The 13,602-nt window shown below is 49.9% G+C and overlaps 1 protein-coding gene across 1 annotated transcript; it reads left to right on the top strand.

Moving 5' to 3' along the window:
• Window positions 1-1,691: 1,691 nt before the first annotated feature.
• On the top strand, window positions 1,692-6,272 carry SOX4 (SRY-box transcription factor 4). Its single transcript, XM_027748325.2, has one exon. The coding sequence runs from the start codon at window positions 2,567-2,569 to the stop codon at window positions 3,866-3,868; it is 1,302 nt and encodes a 433-aa protein (XP_027604126.1). The 5' UTR covers window positions 1,692-2,566; the 3' UTR covers window positions 3,869-6,272.
• The last annotated feature ends 7,330 nt before the right edge of the window (window positions 6,273-13,602 follow it).

Below are 13,602 nucleotides of genomic sequence, written 5' to 3'. Positions count from 1 at the left end.
GTACTTTGAGTCCAGTGTGAGATCCTAATATTCAAAGCCTGTTCTCAAGCTAGCTAGAAACTCTGCTAAAGAATCCTACAATAAATTTTCTTGCAAAAATATGTAACTTATTTTCTAGTCTGAGACATTTTAGCTGTTTCCAATCATTATTTTTCTTCTGATTTAAAACGTGTTTTTAACTGGTGTTGTGTGAAACAAAAATTTTCACAGCTGTTTTGTCTAACAGCTTTTGTGGGTTCCTGGCCAGATGAATGATGTGAGGAATCTTTGGGGAGTAACAATGCTATTATGGTCTTACCGTCCCCTTTACCTGGATGTGAGGTGGGTTTTTTTGGTTTTGTTTTGGTTTGTTTGTTGGGTTTTTTTATGCCACGGGGCCTTAAGGGGTGGTGCACAGCGCCTAGCACTGCTGCCTTGCTTTTCTTCACCACTAATCATGGCAGAGGGGTACATGAGATGAAATAGCAATCCCCGAAAACCACCTTGCGCCCCAGGAAGGGCCCCGGAGAGGGGGTAGGGCCGCTTAGCAGGGCAGATTGGGACACGCACGGCAGCACCTCCGCCCCGGAGGCTGATACCTGCCTGCCGGCCGAGCACCGCTTTTTCCCCCCCCAGCCCCTCCTTCTCTCTGGGCAACCGGCGGGGCCGGGCTGGGCCCCCCCAGCCGCAGCCTTTCCCCGGGGTCGGGCGTCGCGGCGGGACCGCGGAGCGAGGGAGCGGCAGCCAGCGAAGCGCAGGGGAGGGGGGCGGAGGGTAAAAAGGCGATAAGGGCAACACCTCTTCCTCTCTTCGCGCCGGGGAATTCGGGATGGGTGGCAGCGGCTAATTAGCGCTGTGACCGGCCCGAGGCCGGGAGCTCCGCGGGAGGTGTCAGCCGGCTGTGCCGTCCCACCCCCGGCGCCGCTCCGCTCCGCTCCAGCTTCAGCTCCGTGGCGGAGGGGGCGTGACGGCCGCGCCTCGCGGGCTCTTCCCGAGGGGTGACGACCCTTCCGCGACACTCTGTGTGTAGGCGCGGGGACGGGCATGCGACGCCCTCCGGCACCCCCGGGCAGCGCTGCCCGCTGGGCGTGCGGCGGCTCCGGGGCGGCAGGAACATCCTCCCGGCCCTTTGTGCGGGCAGGTGCCCCCGCTCTCCGCCCCGCAGACACCGCGCGCGGGGACAGCACCGCTTAATTCCCCTCTCTCCCGTTTTTGTTTTGTGTTTTTATGGTTTTTTTTTATGATTTGTGTTATGATGATTTTTGCTGATTTCCTAATTTTTTTTCCCCGGCAAAGGAAGGCAAGGGGAGGGGGAGGGAGGGGAAAGGAAGGGGAGGGAGGAGCGCGGCCGGGGGCGGGGGTCGCGGGCACGTGCGCGGCGAGGCGCGGGGCGGCGCGCGGAGCTGCCCTCCTGCCCCTTTTAAAAAGTTCGCCCCGCCGCCGGGAATGAGGTCAGCGCGGGCGCTTCCCATTGCACGCGGCCATTATTACCGCGCCGCGCCGGCCGCCAATCCCGGGGAGGCGGGCGGGGCTTGGCACGCGGAGGGCGTTGGATACAGCGCGCGATTGGCCGCGGGGCGGGCTGCGAAAGGATAAAGCGGCGCGGGGCGGGCGCGGGGTCCGCTCTCAGCTGCGGCCGGCGGAGCGCGGCGTGCGGGGGGCGCGGGGCAGCGCCCGGCGGGCGGGCAAGCGCGGGGGGCGGCGGCGGCGGCTCCGCGGGGCTCCGCGGGCGCGGAGCAGCAGCAGAACCACCACCGGCGGCGGAGGAGGACGGGACTGGGCGCCCGGCTCGCCGCTCTCTTCCTGCCGGGGACGTACACACTCGTTCATGCACGAGCGCTTTTTTATTTTCCTTTTTTTACGTCGATTTTTTCAATTATTGCTGGGTTTTCCTTCTTTTTGGTTTTTTTTTTTTTTATTATTATTTCTTTATCCTGAGGGGTTTCCTTTTCGCTCTGTGCCTCGCCAGCTGCCAAATCCAACCTGCACAAACTCCTGGCCGCTGACCCCGCCGCCGCCACCACGCGTCCTGGAGCCGGGATTTTCGGTGCTTCGGGGGCGCGCCGCCTCCCCCCTCCCCCGCGGCGGTGCACGCTGGCCGTGCCCAGCGCTGAGAGACTTTCGGCGGCAGGCGTGCCGCTCTCCTGAAACATCGGGGGCAGGCGGAGCGCACTTGTGAACTGGACCAGCTGCTTCGGGGAGGGGGGAGACCCGATGTGGTGAGGAAAAAAAGCAGACCGACACCCCCCTCCAAAAAAAAAAAAAAAAAAAAACCAAAACAAAAAGCCAAAAAACCCAAACCACGAGAAAAAAAAAAAAGCAAACTTGGACGGGCGGCTCGCGGCGCTGCTTTTGCAGAAACTCTTGACTGACCGCGAGCGGCACCGCTGCTGCCGCCGCCGCCTCGAGGCGGAGAGGACCGCGCCGCCGGGGACGAGGCGCCGGTGTGGAAGTACAAGTGGTGCGGGGAGCGGGGGCGCGGCCGCGGGGGCCTGCGCCGCCCCGGTGCCGCTGTGAGAAGTTGCGCGCCCTGCCCCGCGCCGGAGCGGCGCTGAGCCCCGGCGAGCCCCCCGCCGCCGCCGCCGCGATGGTGCAGCAGACCAACACGGCGGAGAACACGGAGGCGCTGCTGGCCGCCGAGACCTCCGACTCCGGGTCCGGCATCGAGCTGGGCATCGCCTCCTCCCCCACGCCGGGTTCCACCGCCTCCACGGGAGGCAAGGCGGACGATCCGAGCTGGTGCAAGACGCCCAGCGGGCACATCAAGCGGCCTATGAACGCTTTCATGGTGTGGTCGCAGATCGAGCGGCGAAAGATCATGGAGCAGTCCCCCGACATGCACAACGCCGAGATCTCCAAGCGCCTGGGCAAGCGCTGGAAGCTGCTCAAGGACAGCGACAAGATCCCCTTCATCCGGGAGGCGGAGCGGCTGCGCCTCAAGCACATGGCGGACTACCCTGACTACAAGTACCGGCCCAGGAAGAAGGTGAAGTCGGGCAACAGCTCCGCCAAGCCCGGCGACAAGGCGGACAAGGGCGGCGGGGGCGGTGCCGGCGGGGGCAGCGCGGGCGGCGGCCCCGGCGGCCCCGCGGCCCCCGCCAAGCCCGCCCCGAAGAAGGGCGGCGGCGGCGGCTCCAAGCCCTCCCCCGCGGGCGGCGGCGGAACGGGCGCGGGCGGTAAGCCCCACGGCAAGGCGGCGGGCGGCAAGGCCGCCCCCTTCCCCGGGGAGCCGTCGGCCGCGCTGCTGCCGCCCGAGCACCAGGCGCTGTACAAGCCCCGGGGGGCGGCGGGCGCACCCTCGGCACCCGGCAAGCCGCTGGCCGAGAAGAAGCTGAAGCGGGTCTACATCTTCGGGAGCGGGCAGGCGGCGGCCGCCTCCGCCTCCCCCGGCGGCGCCGTGCCCGGCAGCCCCACGCTGAGCAGCTCTGCGGAGGCCGGCGACCCCTTGAGCCTCTACGAGGAGGGGGGCGGCGGCGCGGGCCGGCCCGACGGGGACTGCGGTGGCGTCGCCTGCCCCTCACCCTCTGGCTCCGGCTCGCCCTCGGATCACCGCAGCTACACCAGCTTGCGCGCCTCTTCTCCGGCCCCCTCGACGGCGCATTCCTCCTCCGCGTCCTCCCACTCCTCCTCTTCTTCCTCCTCCGGCTCTTCTTCGTCGGACGACGAGTTTGAGGATGACCTCTTGGACCTCAACCCGAGCCCCGGCTTTGAGAGCATGTCCCTGGGCAGCTTCAGTTCCTCGGTGCTCGACCGGGACCTGGATTTTAACTTCGAGCCCGGCTCGGGCTCGCACTTTGAGTTCCCGGACTACTGCACGCCGGAGGTAAGTGAGATGATCTCGGGGGACTGGCTGGAGTCCAGCATTTCCAACCTGGTCTTCACTTACTGAGGCGAGGGCCGGGCCCTGCTGGAGGAGACACCGGCGCTCGTGGCTGTCGGCAGGACTCGCCCACCCCGCCGGGCGCTTTTGTGTCTTTTTTCTGTTTTCTTTGGTGTTTGTGGTTTTTTTCGGTTTTGTTTGTTTCTGGGAAGGGGCTGTTGAAAGACTGCTTCTTGTACTCGGGGAAAGAGGCGGCGGGATCGGGATCGCCCTTTCCTTGCGGAAAGGCCAGCAGTCCCTTTCCTCTGGCTGCAGATGGACCCGCACACACCCCCTCCGAGAGAGGAGCCTGACGGTGCTTTTTTACAGACTGGCGGGAGCGAAATGCTGCCTTTTTCCATTTTATTTCCTGAAAAGAGAGACAGAGAAAGGGGGAGGGAGGGGGGAACCATACACACCTCTGGGTTCTTTGTTATTGCCCACTTTACACGAATAAAGAGGAGGGGAAGCGGTGCGTTGTGCTGAGCGCACACTGGATGTCTTGAGGATTCGCCCTTTCCTGTGAAAGAGCGATCAGAACTGCTTGGAAAAAAAAAAAAAAGAGAGAGAGAAGAAAAAATCCACCCAAAGCCTTGCAAGGTTCACGTTTGGGGGGGAGAAATCCTGTCCCGGTTTCTTCTGTGGTGAGAGGAGGCGACGATGCTGGGAGGAGGAGGAGGAGGAGGTGGATGGAGCTGGACTGAGTCCTAGTTAACCGGAGAAGATCCAGACTTACACTTGAGAGCTGTCTTGGAAATACGGTGGGGGGAAAATAATAATAAACTGAAACGGATTTGCACGTACAGATGAGGTGACAGCAGCGCTTTTTTCAGTCACCTCATGTTATATGTGGAGAGAAACATAAGGCTGAAACTTCAAGAACACTGAAAACTTCTTTTGAAACAGAGAGCGAATAGGAACGGCTTCTGTCATGATGTGGTACAGGGGAAACTGAGGGCGATGGCTTTTGCAAAAAAAAAAAAAAACCCAAACCCGAAAATACAAAAAAAAATAGTAGTTTTTTTCTTCTTACTCAGAATCGTGATGGTGTTGGATTATTTCACTGGTGGGGTTTAATATAGCATGTTATACTGTCTATCTTTTCAAGATTTCTGTAAGACTGTTGAACAGTTAAAAAAAAAACAAACTAGTGTTAGGATAATATAAAAGCAGATAGATGGCGCTATGTTTGATTCCTACAAAAAATATCACCAGCTTTTTTTCATTCTTAACTCTTTAAAGGATTCAAACGCAACTCAAATCTGTGCTGGACTTTAACAATATGAAATTCAGGACCAAATTTTTTCTCAGAGTATGTATGTGTTTGTTCCTTATAGCTGTAAATGAAAAGACTGTTTTTTCTCACCGATGCTCCATCCTCGTATTGTTTTTTTCCTTGTAAATGTAATCGGATGCCATTTTATAAGTGGACGTATTTATACTGGCCAAACATTTTTGACTTGTATTTCTTTGTCCTTTTTTGGTAGTTCTTGTTGTTACCCGCACCATTTTTATGTCTCCTTCACTGAAGGGCTAGAGTTTTAACTTTTAATTTTTTATATTTAAATGTAGACTTTTGACACTTTTAAAAACAAAAAGAGAAGAGAGATGAAAACGTTTGATTATTTTCTCAGTGTATTTTTGTAACAAATATATAAAGGGGGTGTAAATCGGTGTAAATCGCTGTTTGGATTTCCTGATTTTAACAACAGGGCCGCTGGTTAGTATCTCACACGCGTGTGCGCGCTCACGCTCACTCACACTCACACACCCACGAATCAGCCCCTATTTTGTCCATGTTTACACTCCAATCTGCAGGCATCTGAAAGTGACAGCATCCCTCACCGCCCCCGCCGCTGCCCGCTCTGCAGCCCCCCGCCTCTTCGCGGAGGGGGCGCGAGGGGACCGGAGGGAAGGGATATACACTATATGCTACCGTTTTGGGGAACCACTTGTCCCCAAATGAAGTGAAGCAATTGGTGCATTTACATAGAAGGGATCCTGTACCTTTAACTTGTAAACCACATCTTTTGCACTTTTTTTCTAAGCAAAAACGTGCCGTTTAAACCACTGGATCTATCGAAATGCCGGTTTGAGTTCGCGACACTATGTACTGCGTTTTTCATTCTTGTATTTGACTATTTAATCCTTTCTATTTGTCGCTAAATATAATTGTTTTAGTCTCTTATGGCATGATGATAGCATATGTATTCAGGTTTATAGCTGTTGTGTTTAAGATGAAGAAAGTGAAAACATCTTTGTACATTTAAGTCTGTATTCTAATACGCAAAAAAGAAGATTGTGTGTTTATGTATGTTAATATAACATGACCGGCACTAGGACGTCTGCCTAATGAGGTGGTTCCGTACAGGATTTAACTTTTTTGTTCTTTTTTTGTTCTTTTTTTGGTCATCCATCCTGTGCACTATGCTGTGTAGATTTTTATCGTCTAACGATCACCCCACAATGCAGGTGGGGAAAAGAAAAAAATCATGCCAGCTAACCATGTCAAGTTCACTGCCTGTCAGATTGTTGATATACCTTCTGTAAATAACCTTTTTTTTTGTTTTTGGTTTTTTTTTCCTTTTTTTTGTTTGTTTTGGCTTTTTGTTTGGTTTTTTTGTTGTTTGTTTTTTTTTTGTTTGTTTGTTTTTTTTTTCTTCTGGAAGGAAATAAAATCAGCTGGAACTGAACCCTAACACTGGGCTGCTCTTGTCGTTATTGCTAAGTCCTCAGCCCGCTCCGGGCAGGTGTATCGGAGTCCCACGGCCGGCCCGGCCGGGAGGGGCCAGGGAGGGAGGGGCGCCCGCGCCGTCGATCCGCCCGCCCACCCACCGCCCCCCCACGGGCCGGAGCGGGGCCGGGGTGTGGCCGACGCGGGTGGGGGCTGCGGGGCCTGGGCTCCCGGGGAAGGGGCGGGAGGACAGCGAGCGTGGCGTTTGCTTCTCCCGATTTCCCGGCAGCGCGTTCGCCGCGCCTCGCCTGCCGGGGCAGCCCGAACGGGCACCGCGGGTTGAGGTTATTTTCCCTTTAAAGAGATACCCCGCTCCCCTTCTTTTTTTCCGTTCTGCCCCGGCGTTTCGGGTGCAAACCGCCGGAGCAAACGAGAGAGCAGCAGTGAGACCCCCGCGCCCACCACTCATCTAAAATAGTTTCTCTGGGATAATTTAATGAAGCCTTTCTAAGGCAAAGGGGTTGCACGCCCGGCCATCAGCGGTGTGAATGCGCGGGGCGGCGGCCCGGGGCCTCTGTGGCCCGAAGTGGAGGTCCTTGCTCCAAACTCCCTGCTGGCCCTCGGGGTGGGGGGTGACCAGGCCGGGGCCAAGGTCGATGACCCCGCTGGCTTTCCGTGTCCCGAGTACCCGCCTGCGTTTCCCTCATGCCCACGAATATGCATCGTACCTCAAGCAGTGTTTTGTTAACCGACTAAAGCATGCCACTGACATAATGATTTCACTTAGCTGTTAATTTACAGATTCCTTTGAGCCACAAACTCTTTTTCCATGAAAAAGGAGCAGCAAACGAAAATAGCCGTGGCACAGGCTGTTTCACAAAGCCACCGGCACAGGAGGTTAATGTTTGCTCTGCCTTATCCCCGTGAATTCCTGGGTTGTATTTGCCATGCAAAAAAACCCATCAGCATCTCCGCGCCACCCATCGCCCGGGAGCATTCCTGGTTACTCGCTTTGCATGCACCGCCTTTCCTGTCCAAGGCCACTTGCAAAAACGATGTCTCTGCCGGTGGCCTCGGCGTGTCCCCGGGTGTCGGGGCATCCCCGGCCGGGCGGGGCGATGGGGGCGGGCAGGCATCCCACCGGAGGTGTGAGCCCGGACTCGCCCGACCAGGGCACTTTGCTGTGCACAGGTGTTGTGGTTAGCGATAAACTTCCTCTTGGAACTGGGCACTGGTCAAAATCAGCAAAGAAAACGGCCAGGGATCGCGATGGGACGGGTGGCAACATCAGGCTACAGCCACTGGCAGACGACAGGCCTGGGACGTCATCCCCCCCCGTGCCTGGCTCCTGTGCCCGCTGCCGCTCCAGGCCTGTCGTCCGTTGGCTACAGTTAACTTGAGGGGTTTTATGGTTTCCTGCGTATGTGGGTTTCGTTCTTAATTATAATACAGTCCAGTATTGGCAAACAGATTGTTTTTCTGGGGACTCTTTGGTGACAAAAGTTGTTGCCTCCAGATAGCAAAGTGGAAGTCAGGCTAAAATACATATATATATGTTCACACAACAGTTACATATGTGCAAATATACATAAATGGGAAATATTCCTGTGTTCCTTGCTGCTTACAGCAACATAAGTCTCTCACTACAGGAAATACCCAGAACAAAGCCACACAAGGATATATAACCAAATGTACTCCCTGCACCCCCACCTCCTTTTTTTTTTTTAATAGATCATATTTCTAATATAATTGTTTTGGAAGAAAAAGTAGTAGCCCTTTAGCAAATGTGAAAACTAGCAAATTTATTGGAGATTTTTTTTTTGTTAATGAAGGTTGATGTAAAAGAAAATGAGATTTTGGGAATCGCAACTGTTGTCTCACTGTAGGATTGCCTAACACTCTCTTGGACATGGGCCAGAGTGGTGGATGCCTACAAAGAGATGTATTTCCACAGCATTGTGAAATCTCTCACTCGAGATTGCTGTAGCTTTCATTCTCTCCTGCTGCCCCACCACCGTTGCCAGAGCCTCTGCCCCAGCTGCTCTGAGAGGCCCCAGCCCTGCTCCTGGCAGGTGCAACCATGCTTCAGCACACAAGGCAAAGAAAAATTGCTCCCTACCTGCTGTGCCTTCACCCTGGTAGTCAGCATTTTAGAGATTTCTACAGCCACACACGATCATTGTTAACAGTGAATCCCATCCCACTAATTATTTATTCTATTCTCCATGGCATTCCTTTCTTGCTTGTGGCCTTCACAACATCTTGTGGAATGCTGAGGGAATTGATTTGTGTGCTGAGTGAAAAAAAAAGTTTCTATTTTCTATTTTAACTTTGCTATAGGTAATTTTGTCTGTTCTTGTGCTGTGACAATTTTGTCTCTTCATCTTTGCTAAGCCACTCATTTTTATAGCTCTTTTCTGTTCCTTCATCAGCTCATCTTATAGTGCACAGAGATATAGAAAAGAATTGAACTGGAAGATTTAAATGAAAAAGTCATCATAATAGGCTCCATATGTCTGTTGGTAAAATTTATTTTTAATAGATCATGCTTCTTTGTAAATCATTAATTTACCTGCAAATTAGATGAAGACTGTTCACCTCAAGAGTGTATATATAATTTTCAGTAATCAGATCTGCCTCCCTTGTGTATCATTTCATTTCCTTCCCATCCTTGTCAAGCAGTGTGCGATGTGATTACATGCATAGACCGTATTGTATTTTCTTTCTTTCCCAACACCAAAGTAGGATTCCCTGGGACTCCCTGGGAGTCAGCAGTGCTGAACACATTTGCAAGCTTTGTACTCCTGTGTTATGCTTCCAGCAGAAAAGACCTGTCTGAGCAGAAAGGACAGTATTGAGCTAGAGGCCTCCCCAGCCTCCCTGTTAGCTGTCATGACACATACACTCACACGATACATGACAGAATATCAGCTGTATGAGTGCAGAGCCTTCACACTGACCAGCCCCTTCTCTGCCACATCTGCTTCCACAACAAAGTGGAAAAAGAAGCAGATTAGAGTTTAACCCTCGTCTCAAGGGCTCTTTTATTCTGCCTGTTGGATCTAATTTTTGAATGTATATATTAAGGTTAATTTTTTTCCCATAGAATAACTCCATTAAGGTCTCTGAAAAGCTTAGAAGACATTAACAAGGTATTACAATGAGACCTCCTGGGCCTACACATGTTTTGATCATATTAATATGCCAGAGTTCAAAAACTATTATCCACCTCCCACCATTTCAACCTTTTCTCTCCAGGGTCCTCAAATAAGCTCTAAACGTCTGGCAGGATTTTTGTCACCAACATGAGGAAAATATATGTGGTTTTCTGTAAGATGGCTATACCATGACACAAAAGATGACTTATTCACATCTTAGTAATTACCCAGTCAGTAACTGCTCTCCTTTGGGCATTGTACATAAACCTCTCAAGGCAAGGAGTAGCATTCACTGAACTTACAGCAACCAACCTATAGAACACCAACAGAATTAAATTCCCTGGATAGGCATAACTCAGCATGGCTTTGCAACCTTTCCTAATACTACTAATCTTTTGTCAGATTATACTAGTCTAGAGTCATTTCCTGTGCCTTTTTCCTACCAGTACACTGAGTATCCTAGTATCCTTTCTCCCTCTGTAATAGCCCCTCCACGCTTCTTGCAAACAAAACTTAATTCTCCTGCATGGCAAAAGAGTATCCCCAAACTTCAAATGGCTCCTTTCACATCTTCCCTTTTGAGTGAGTTTATTTGAAGCAAAGGACAACGTAACAGCAGACCCAGAACATTACATCTTTCCTCCTTCCCAGACCACCTTTTTCTCATGTTTAAGCATTTAGTGTCCTTTGCAGTAGAATGAAAAGAAATCTAATTTAGGATGTATCCAAGATGTACCCATGCTACGTCATCATCCTGAGCTTAGTCCAAGGCTCTCAGATGAGGGTATCTCTGCACATTGTCTGCCTCAAAAATAGCACCAATCTGCATACAAACTGTGATGGTGTTTCTGAAAGCTAAATGAAAACAACTGGTATCTAACTGAAAAATTTAAAATGCAGTTGCTCAGGTCGACCATTTGGAAGAAATGGAATTGCTATGAAACCAGACAAGATCTAACTGCGTGATCTCAGCACAGTTCACTGAAACCCTTACACTCAGGTTCAAGTCTGACCACATCTTTCAAATAGTCGCATTCTTCACATGTCAGACTCTTTGCTGTATCATTCTGCCTGAAGTTTGTGATTGGGTGCAGCTCATGGTCTGCTCGGTCTGTTCTGTCCCTTTCAAAAAAGTGAAACCAATATCCAAATATTTTCAGGCCCCTGGAACTGCTGAAGCCATAATTACTGGCGCAGTGGGAGGGTTGCTAATGAGGGTGCGTTGGCCAGACACAAAGAGACTGCTGTGCTGATGGTGTGGGACACAGTGAGTGGCAAAGGGAATGGCAGTTTAAAGGTGGATCTGGGCATTTCTCCGGATTTGAACACCTGGAACTGGATTCGTTTACTTCCATGAAAGCAAATTCAGTCTTTAGACTTATCAGAATTTGTGCTAGAGACTGCTGTCATTCAGACATGTGGTATTTGAGGTATTGCTCCTGTGATGCCATCGATTAAGACTTACTCAGGGCACCAAGAAAGGCATAACATTTTTCATTATGTGAGGTAGCTCCTGTCTACATATAAGTATTTATGTGGTCTAATTGTTTATAACTTTAAGGCCCAATTGTCAAGAAGGGGGTGTATTTTCTGTAAATAAGAAAACAACAGGATTATTTTCAAAAGAAAGAACTTGCATAGTTCCAACTGTAAGGAAATGAGAGATACAGTGAATAAAACAGGCAATTGGATAAAGGCATCTTCAGATTAATTCCTAGTTTTCCTGCAAACTTTGTCCAAGGCTCAACGTCATTTGGTCTATCTTATTAGACTGCTTTGGTTTAAACGTTTGGGGCTTGGTTTTGTTGTTGTTTAGTTTTGTTTTGGTGGTGTGTTTTTTTGTTTGGTTTGGGTTGGTTTTTTTTTAACTAATAAATTATAAATGTATGATGTTTCTAGGAAGCAGGGTAAAGAAGCAGAGTCAGAATACACCTGTACATTCTCATTCAAAAAAAAAAAAAAGGAGGAATCCTGAATATTTTAAACATATTTGGGTTTGTTCTCTTTGATCAACTTTGTGGGGAAGAAAGTGTGAAAATGTTCTTTGCTTGAGCTCTCTCCTCACTTTTAGGATCATGAAGCCTTATGAACTGAATCCTTTGCTCTCCTATCCTGAATTGGAAATGCATAGTAGTGTTGTGGAGCTGGTTGAGAATGGAAGGTCAGAAATTCCAGCTCAGCTTATCTAAATGGTGTACTTCACATAGTTATAAAATACTGTATTATCTCGGTGAAAGATATGCACCCTGAGTTAGACTTTAAGTGACGTACTCAGTGATAATTACACAAAGGAAGCTTCTTAATTCCATTAACAAATTGTTCCAGGTTTAGATAGAAATGAAATCATAGTGTCTCCTCCTCTTCTCCTGCGTTGTATTATTACTGTTGTTATGTTGGTGCCCTTAATCCTAGATCAGCAGCTCATGTCCTTGATTCACTATCAGTACAGGACAAAAAGAGAAAACCCACTTTGGACTGTGTATACTTTAAATGTAAGACAGAAAAGCAGCCATGGACGAGCAGAAAACAAACTAATATTACCATTTGGTTTGGCAGCACTGATTGCACTACATCTCACAGCAGCCTGAGCTAGCTGCTCTTTCACTTTTTGTAGGTATCACAGATGAAGACAGTTATTAATGAGGGATTTGGAAGACAACACACATAAATTTGCACTACTGAACAAGGACCTCTTTTGAAGTATTTCTCACCAAACAAAAATACAAAACATAATAAGCAAACAGTTAAGAAGTTGGGATCACAAAGTGAATGTAGCCAACTCTTTACTGCTGCATGGCAACAATAAGATAGTTAATAAGCATGTGGTGGTGCTGGAAAGGACCCTGACATTTGTGTGTGCCACTGGCCCTTACTTGTGAAAAAGGGCCAGTGGCACACACAAATTGGGTTACTGTGGTCTAGCCCAGGGCCCGTGAAAATCATCATTGAATCAGAGTCTGGATGCATAGAAAGATGGGAAAAACCTACTGCAGTAGCAGGGACCCAAGGTGATGTGAACTTCAAGAAAGATTTTAAAAAGACTCCCATACTGCTAAATCATAGCCTGGGTATTAAAGGAGAATTATTGCTGATGACTAACAGGAAACTGGTGTCTTAAGGCAGTAATTGAGAAAGAGGTAGGAGGAAGGCCTTAATAGCCTAGTGGGGATTGAAAATTGTATCTTTTTTAAAATTCAGGCAGAGTATACAATCTGGGTGTTCACAGGCAATGTTCACAGGTAATGGATGAGGTTTTAATTTCTTGTGAGGTGAGGATATCAGCAAATTGTTGTGTTAGCCCATGAAACCTGCTTTCTACAGATCCGTATCTCAGGAGAGCTCCTGCTATAACCTATCTGGCAGGGCCTGAACCGCATTATCTTCATTCTTCTGGCCAACCCCACCTGGAACTCTTATCCACCCCTGATGAGCTCATCAGGGGGTCTATCCTTTCTCCTAGGCTTCTCTCTTTGCAATACCTGTAGAAATGTAGTGTCTTTGGATCTCAGTTTCCCTCTGTAAAAGTTACGGATGGATGGAGGAATGAATGAGTCAGTGAAGACACATGTATGATCCCTCTTCAGGAAAGCAGGTTAAAAATGCAAGTCCGAAGAGCCTTTTGCCTATAGCCATCTCCAGCTGGTGAAATGGGCTTAGGAAGCATTTGAGTGTTGTGCTTGCACTGCTCCCAGGGACCTTAGAACTCAAGATAGGACCTGGTGTCTCATGGCCTTATTAGCTGTGGTTTTTTGGAGCCTCCTCTGAAGGATGTTGGATGCCAAATGGAAGATCTGAAGCTTTTGTAGCTCTGCTTGTGACTGGCAGGTCTGTTGGTGATCTGAAACTCAATTAATTCTAACTTTTCCTGTAATGTTATGAAATATGGGAATATGATGCAAGAATGGGAAATATTATCACTTAAAAAATAAAAT

Source organism: Pipra filicauda, unplaced genomic scaffold (assembly GCF_003945595.2).
Source record: "Pipra filicauda isolate LSUMZ 115617 unplaced genomic scaffold, ASM394559v2 scaffold49_size4853605_pilon, whole genome shotgun sequence".
NCBI lineage: Eukaryota > Metazoa > Chordata > Aves > Passeriformes > Pipridae > Pipra > Pipra filicauda.
The sequence above is the reverse complement of the archived record's forward strand: the minus strand, read 5'-3'. Positions and strand labels throughout refer to the sequence as shown.